Below are 7974 nucleotides of genomic sequence, written 5' to 3'. Positions count from 1 at the left end.
GGCCCCAGCTGTCCCCAGCCCTGCAGAGCCCTCCCGCTGGAGCCGAGATGATTCAGAGCGCGGGCCGCTGCCCTGCCGGGTGCCTGCGGCAGGGACGCAATTAGATTTAATGGGACAGAGCCCTTTCTCCTGCGCGACTCGGCTCCCGCCCACCGCCTCCCTCAGGCGGCAGGAGGGGAGGCGAGGAGGTGGGAGGTGGGGGGCCCACAGGGGCCTTGACGTCAGCTCGGCCTATAAGAGGCCGCCTGGCGGAGGGCCGTGGAGGTGAGCCCCGGACGGACGCCCGCACCATGCCCACTCCCAACGCCGCCTCGCCGCAGGCCAAGGGCTTCCGCAGGGCCGTCTCCGAGCTGGACGCCAAGCAGGCCGAAGCCATCATGGTAAGAGGCCGGAACGGGCCGGAAGCGCAGGGGTGTCCCCCGAAGGCCGGCAGGGGCCGCAGACTCAGGGTGCCCGCAACGCCGTGGCCCCGGGTGTGGTGCGCGTGTGACCGCGGCCCCGGGCCCTGGCGGTGGCTTGTGGTGGGAGGTGCTGGGCCAACAGGCACGGACCCCGGTTCCGAGCCCCAGGGCGGTCGGGGCTCCAGGGCGATTTCCATCTGCCATGTCACCCGTCCCCCAGCCACGCGTCTGTGCCCGCGTGTGACCTCCTGTCTTGAATCCCACCTCCCCTGCCAGCAACCCCGGGCCCCCTTCACCACCAGGACGGTCCCCAAGGCATCAGCTACCACCCGAGGGCCCCCTGAGTTCGAGAGGTCTGTACTGGGGATTCTCACCGGGCCAGAACCTCCAGGACCCTCTCGGCCCAGAAGAGGGGCCTTCAGGGATGTCTCGGAACAGTCAGCTCCCCCAACGTTTCAAATAGGCTTTCGTGTTTCGACCTTTAAGGAAAATGGGCTTTGGGTTCTGGAAATGTGATTTGCAGGCGGCCACTGCACCCCCTCCCCCCGCCCCCTGCCCGGGTTCTCAGTGAGATGGCCTCCCCACCCAGGGAGGCCCAGGGACACCCCCAGCCCCCCCAGTTCTGTCCATCCCCCCGGGGTCAAGTGGGGACTCTCAAGGGGCTTCTCCTGCACCCTTACCACCACCATCCAAGACCCGATGGTACCAGAACCTTCCTGGAAGTTCAGCTCCAACGGATGAGCCCCAGACATGCAGCTCCTCCCCCACGCAGGCCTGGGGGCTCTGGTCTTGGGGACAGGCTGCCGCCCCGGGCACCTGGGTCCAGACGAAGTGCTAACTTTGGCCACGTGTCCCTGTGCTGTGGGGAAGGGCCAGGAGGGGACCCTAAGGAGAGATCATTCCGAGGGGCTGGCCTGGGGGGCCTCCCAGGAGCCAGACGTCACTTCCTTGCCCTCCCCAGCGCTCTGGCCGCTGTCTACCTCAGGGTCCTGAGTCACACCTCCTGTCGCCTCATCCCGTTAGGGCCTGGGGACAGAGGCAAGGCCACCTGGGGGTGCCATGGGCCCATCCTCCCACCACTCTGTGGCTGCTCATCTTCCCCCACTCCCCCCCCCCTCCGCCATCCGGTGGGGACATAGGCGAGGCCTGGCCTGCCGGTCCCTCCTAAGTGCACAGCCTGTGCTGTGGCACCAGTGGGTCAGAGCCTGGGACTGGGGGTGGCCCGAGGGCAGGGGTGTGGCCCGAGGTCAGGGGGAGCTGGCGCGCTCTCTGCCCGTAGTCCCCGCGCTTCATCGGGCGACGGCAGAGCCTCATAGAGGACGCTCGCAAGGAGCGAGAGAAGGCAGAGGCCGCGGGGGCCGCCTCCTCGGAGCCCGGGGACCCCCTGGAGACCGCAGTGTTCAAGGAGAAGGACGGAAAGGCCACGCTCAACTTGATCTTCACCCTGCGGGGCGCCAAAGCCTCACTGTCCCGGGCCGTGAAGGCGTTCGAGGTGAGGGCAGCAGGTGACTGGTGTGACCAGTGTGGCTGGTGTGGACCTGGCTGTTTCAGGGGCCAGCCCCGGCTGCCCAGGCCACTGAGGGCAGGGGGGAGAGGGGGCTTTGCTCCCCCAGAGCTCCGGGGACCCCGTGGCCCTCACGGTACCCGCCGTGATCTCAGGAACTCCCTGAGCCTGAGCCCTTGGGCTGAGGCCACCAAGCCCTGCTGCCCTTCCCAGCCCCGCCCCCACCCCCTCACACACGGGGTGAGCGGATGTGGCTCCTGGCAGGGCGGCCTGGACAGTAGGGTCCCCTCATAGCCTGCCCCTGATGGGCTCTGGCTAACGTGACGGCCGACTGCATCAGGTGCTGTGACCACAGCAGGCCGGGCAGGATGCTGGCCCTTGGCAGAAATGCCCAAATGATATTACAGCTGGCCTGCTCCAGCTCCTGGACGCCATGTGACCTGAGGGCCCGTCGAGACCCGTGTGCCCTCGTTGCTGGGCAACGGGAGGTGGGGGTGGTGAGCAAGCCTTCCTGCCAGACCCCCGGGCTCTCAGCGGGCTTAGTCCGAGAGGGGGGCTGAGCCTCCTGGTCCGGTCACAGTGGGATCTAGGTCCCCCCCCCAGCCCCTGGGTGCGGCCGGTGGCCAGTGGGCCCAGATGAGACCACCAGGGATGGCGGGACCTTCTGACCAGCGGCTGGGGACTCAGGCTGCTTGGGTGTGGCCGAGGGACACATCACGTCACCCACAACACTGGGTTAAGAGGCCGCGGTGACGACTCCCATTACACACACTGGTCAAAATGCAATTCCCCAGCCACAAGCTCGGCCCAGGCCGCGGGTCCGACCTCAGTGTGGAGCACAGCATGGGCATCACCGGCGGCAAAGGTCTAGGCGGGGCCTCCGGGCAGAGCCCGGGGCGGTTCCTCCTTCCGCTCTCTGCCTTCCTCTCCCTTCCTGCGTCTGTCTCTCCCCGTCTCTCTCTCTCTGTCTCTCTCCATATCTCTGTCTCTCCCTGTCTCTGTCTCTCTCTCCATCTCTCTCTCCCTTGTTCCCTAAGACGTTTGAGGCCCAAATCCGGCACCTGGAGACCCGGCCGGCCCAGAGGCCACGCGCAGGGGGCCCCCACCTGGAATACTTCGTGTGCTGTGAGGTGCCCAGCGCGGACCTGCCCGCCCTGCTCAGCTCCGTGCGCCGGGTGGCTGAGGACGTGCGGGGCGCCAGGGAGAACAAGGGTAAGGCTGCTTCCACTGCCCTTGAGGGCTACCCGTGACCTCGAGATGGGGGCAGGGAAGCTCCCGCAGGGGACCCCTGAGGTGACCGCACGTGCGGCCTGGGGGACCCCCTCCCTGCTGGCTCGGGCCTCCTGCCCCTCTGGGACCCCCGAGAAAGCCCCGGGGGAGACCCGACGCTCACACAGGCCTGTGTCCCTTCCGTCCTCCTCGAAGTCTTCTGGTTCCCAAGGAAAGTTTCCGAGCTGGACAAGTGCCACCACCTGGTCACCAAGTTTGACCCTGACCTGGACTTGGGTCACCCGGTGAGCTGCCGCCTCCCGGGGCCTCCTGTGTCCCCATACTCGTGGCCAGGGTGGTGGGTGTGGGCCCCAGGCCGACCCTGGATGGGGAGCCTGTCTGCTGCCCAGCTCCTGGCCGAACCACCGAGGCCTGGCTAAGAGCAGCCGCCAGGCACCTGCTGGTGCCTCGGGCATAGCGGGGCTGGTGGGCAGGGAGGGGTGGTGAGCAGGGAAGGGGGCCAGTGAGCTGGGAGGGGGGGTTGGTGGGCAGGAAGAGGGGTGACTGGTGGAGAGGGGCCCGGCTGGGCCGGAGGGTGCAGTGAGTGGGGAGAGGGGGGGCAGCAAGTGGGAGGGGGCGGTGGCAGGGAGGGAGGGGTCAGGTGGGGCGGGGCGGGGCGGCGGGCGGCCTCCTGAGTGCGTCCACTGTGCGGGCAGGGTTTCTCGGACCAGGCGTACCGGCAGCGCAGGAAGCTGATCGCCGAGATAGCCTTCCAGTACAAGCAGTAAGGACCCCTGGGGCCTCAGCCCCAGGGACCCAGACCCTGTCCTGTAGCCTCACACTGGCACACTGGGGGAGGGGTGTCTTTGTGTCTTTGACCAACACTGTCACTGTGGTCACTGGCCTGGGCCCCCAAGTCACGTCGAGGAAACCAGGCAGCTTGCTGAGGCCACACGGCCAGCTGGGCGTCCAGCCCCAAGCCCCTCCTGTCTGCTCTCCACACGCCCTTTGCAACGGAGCCCCGTTGACCTCCCCACACGCCCCCGAGGGGGCCCCACTGACTGCACACCCCCCTCTGCAGTGGTGACCCCATTCCCCGTGTGGAGTACACGGCCGAGGAGATCGCCACCTGGTAAGACCCCAGTGCCCATCCCAGGGTGGAGGGGGCAAGGAGGGCCAGGGGAAGACCCCCCAAGTCCCCACGTGTGATGGCCAGGTGGGGAAAGGACTTCCCAAGGCCCTGATTGTCGGTCTAGAGGGACAGGCTGGTGGTGGGTCAGGCCGTCCCCACGGCCTCCGTCCCTTGGAACCCCCCACAGCCGTGGGCAAAGGCCCCTCCCAGTGGCCAGGGTCTCCAGGGTCCAGCGAGAGGCCTGCAGTGGGGATCCCCCCCGCCCCCACCGTGGAGCCTGCCGAAGGCAGAGCACAGTGAGGAGGGGAGGGGCCGGCATCCAGGTCGGGGGCAGGCCTGGCTGCCTGGGGACGCGGGGCACCACAGCCAGGCCTGAGACCCCCGCCTGAGACCCCCGCCTGCAGGAAGGAGGTCTACACCACCCTCAAGGGCCTCTACGTCACTCACGCCTGCCGGGAACACCTGGAGGCTTTCCAGCTGCTGGAGCGTTTCAGCGGGTACCGGGAGGACAGCATCCCTCAGCTGGAAGACGTGTCCCGCTTCCTGAAGGGTGCGCGGGCCGCGGGGAGAGGCGCGGAGGAGGGAGGCGCCCACCCTGCCCGGCGCCCTGACCGGCCGGGGTCCTTGCAGAGCGGACAGGGTTCCAGCTGCGGCCCGTGGCCGGCCTGCTGTCCGCCCGGGACTTCCTGGCCAGCCTGGCCTTTCGAGTGTTCCAGTGCACCCAGTACATCCGACACGCCTCCTCGCCCATGCACTCCCCGGAGCCGTGAGTGTGCACCTGCACCGGGCCCTGCCCCTGCCGCCCAGCCTCGCCACGCGGGGCCGGCAGAGAGGGAGGGGGCCGGGGGCGGGCAGCCGGACCCCTGGACCACCCCCTCAGCACCGCACCTCTCCCCACCCTCACAGGGACTGCTGCCACGAGCTGCTGGGGCACGTGCCCATGCTGGCCGACCGCACCTTCGCTCAGTTCTCCCAGGTTTGTGCCCCAGGCCCCAGGCCGGGGACCCGCCGGGCTGAGGGCTGGGGGGCTTGCTGCCTGAGCCTCAGCGCCCTGCCCGAGTCTCTCTGTGGCTGGACGGTGCCCACTTGGGCCCATGAGGCTTCAGGGAGAGGCATCGTCCTGGAAGAGAGGGGTGGGTGAGCCTCGCTGGCTGCACTTAGACCTGTTCTGGGCAAAACGCTTATAAAAATGAGGAGGCGTTGGCTGGCCTGGCGCAGCGGGCGGGCGGGCGGATTCCCACGGCCTGTGCTGCCACCTGCTGGCTGCTTCCAGAAGAGACGTCTTGGGCCCTCGATTGATCCTGGGAGGGTCCCTGCATCCCAGGAGGGCCCCCCACACCTGCATACCTATGGGGTCCCCTCCATCTTGGGAGGGGCCCTGTATACCTGGAGGACCTTTGCATCTTGGGAAGATGCCCCATTCCAGGAGGCTCCCCGGATCCTGGGAGGGTCCCCAAATCCCCAGAGGGTCCTTGCGTCCTAGCTGGTGTCCAGGAGGCCCCTGGGGTGTCCTCGCCCCACGCAGGCGCCCGTGCAGCGTTGGGCCAAGCCTCTCCCCTCTCAGCCTCCCCTTTCCTCCACAGGACATCGGGCTCGCGTCCTTGGGGGCTTCCGACGAGGAGATTGAGAAGCTGTCCACGGTGGGCGCCTTCCCCTGCAGGGCCTTGGGGGGCTGGCCCCACGGTGCCTGGCTTCAGGGCAGGCCCCCCCACCTGGGCCTGGGCCCCCACTTCTGTCCGGGGAGTGTCACCTTTATGCTGTGACCTCGCCAGAGTCTGGCCGGGCTCTGCCCTGGGTGGGGGGTGCCCCAGGCCCGGGGGTAGGTGGGCCGCGGTGTGGGCAGCGGCTACCTCTGCCAACGCTGTGCCCGTCCCGCCAGCTGTACTGGTTCACGGTGGAGTTCGGGCTGTGCAAGCAGAATGGGGAGGTGAAGGCCTACGGTGCTGGACTGCTGTCCTCCTACGGGGAGCTCCTGGTGAGGCCACCCCCCACCGGGGGACCCTGCCCCACCCACATGGCCTCCAGGCCTCGGGAGGCCCCCCGGGGAGGGGGACGCCGCGGGCCAGGGTGGGGGGCCCGTGACCCTGCGGCCTCCCCCCAGCACTCTCTGTCTGAGGAGCCCGAGATCCGGGCCTTCGACCCGGATGCTGCAGCCGTACAGCCTTACCAGGACCAGACTTACCAGCCCGTCTACTTCGTGTCTGAGAGTTTCAGCGACGCCAAGGACAAACTCAGGTGCCCGGGCCCCCCAGGTGCCCCCAGACCGGGCGAGCCTGCAGCCGGCCCGGGCCTGTGAACCCACTGCGCACACCCTTCCCACAGTAGGACCCCCAACCAAAAAGTCCAGGGAGGGGGAGAACTGCTGGTGGCCGGGTCAAGGCCACGTGTTGGGAGGCAGAGTGTGACCTTTGTAAGAAGGATGTGTGGGGTCCTTCCCAGCCTCTAAGCAGCTGGTGCCATGGGGTGGGACAGAAGAGAGGGGCAGGGGCGGCCGAGGGCCGGTGTGGAAAGCCCGGAGGGCCTGGAGGGAGCAGGCACTCCTGGGGAGGGGGGCTGAGGGCGCGTGACCACCGGCGTCTGGGCAAGAGGGCAAAGCCTGAGATGCGTCCCACCTGCTCGTCCTTGGAGAGGGTCTTATTTTCGAGTCAGGGGAAACTGAGGCCCAGGGGCGGTGTGTTCAGAGTGGAGGTGGGGGGAGGGCTGGATCCCACAAGCAAGCATAGGACCAGCAACAGAACTGGGGCTCTGCACAGCACACGGCCCGGGGAAGGCCGCCTGGAGGAGGTGTGGGGAGGGATGGGGGTCCGGCAGAGACCTGCCTGGAACAGGCCTGTCCCTCCCCTGTCCCTCCCCCTGCAGTAGGCTCGGTCTCCCATCTTGTCCGAGCAGTTGGTCATACGGAGATTTTTGGGGGGTGCAGGCAGCTCTCGCCCTGCGGGGATGAAGGAGGCCGTCTCCTGGAGGCCTCAGACTCTGCCCCTGCTCCTCCCCATCTCCCTAGGGTCCCCTGAGTCCCCGCCAGGTGACCCAGGGTCCATACCCACTGCCCTCCCTAGGAACTATGCTTCCCGCATCCAGCGCCCCTTCTCCGTGAAGTTTGACCCGTACACGCTGGCCATCGACGTGCTGGACAGTCCCCATGCCATCCGGCGCTCCCTGCAGGGCGTCCAGGACGAGCTACACACCCTCACCCATGCGCTGAGCGCCATCGGCTAGTACAGCGGGAGAGACCCTTCCCCCGCCTCCCCCGGCCCCTGCCCAAGCGAGGGGCTGGGTCCCTGGGCAGCCCCAGAGCCCGCTGGAGACTGTCCCTGCTGGAGGGCACCCCGCTGACCCCCGCCCCACTGCTTCCCCGCTCGGCCTGCGAGCGTCCTTGTCCCGCCCGTGACGCTGCGCGCTGCCCGCTCACGATCTCAATAAAGGAGAGAATCCCTCTGAGCACCTCCCCGGCCTCCACGTCTGAGTGCTGGGCTCCGGGGCCGTGACAGTGTGCTGGGGACCTCACACCCGGCTCCTGGCCTTGCTCTAGGGTTTCACCTCTGTACTCCGCCTCCTCCGAGACCTCGCCAGGCAGCCCAGGCCAGGCAGGAGACCCCTCTGTGCCTGGATGCCCGGCTCACCCCAGAGGACCAGCCTGTGCTGAGCATCCCCCCCACCCCGCCCCGGCAGCTCCGGAGGGCCGAGGGGGTCCTGGCTGAGCCTCTTCATCTCAGCACTGTGGCAGCATG

General features: G+C 68.3%; 1 protein-coding gene across 1 annotated transcript; it reads left to right on the top strand.

The window, feature by feature from the left end:
• The first annotated feature begins 290 nt into the window (after positions 1 to 290).
• On the top strand, positions 291 to 7531 carry TH (tyrosine hydroxylase). The gene is made up of 13 exons (XM_078432646.2): positions 291 to 380; positions 1681 to 1893; positions 2943 to 3117; positions 3331 to 3419; positions 3831 to 3898; positions 4196 to 4246; positions 4651 to 4796; positions 4877 to 5012; positions 5153 to 5222; positions 5830 to 5886; positions 6126 to 6221; positions 6348 to 6481; positions 7303 to 7531. The coding sequence occupies exons 1-13, from the start codon at positions 291 to 293 to the stop codon at positions 7460 to 7462; spliced, it is 1485 nt and encodes a 494-aa protein (XP_078288772.2). The 3' UTR covers positions 7463 to 7531.
• The last annotated feature ends 443 nt before the right edge of the window (positions 7532 to 7974 follow it).

The sequence above is a fragment of the Panthera onca genome, chromosome D1, assembly GCF_046562875.1.
Source record: "Panthera onca isolate mPanOnc1 chromosome D1, mPanOnc1 haplotype 2, whole genome shotgun sequence".
Classification (NCBI taxonomy): Eukaryota; Metazoa; Chordata; class Mammalia; order Carnivora; family Felidae; genus Panthera; species Panthera onca.
This window is presented reverse-complemented; position numbering and strand designations above follow the sequence as displayed.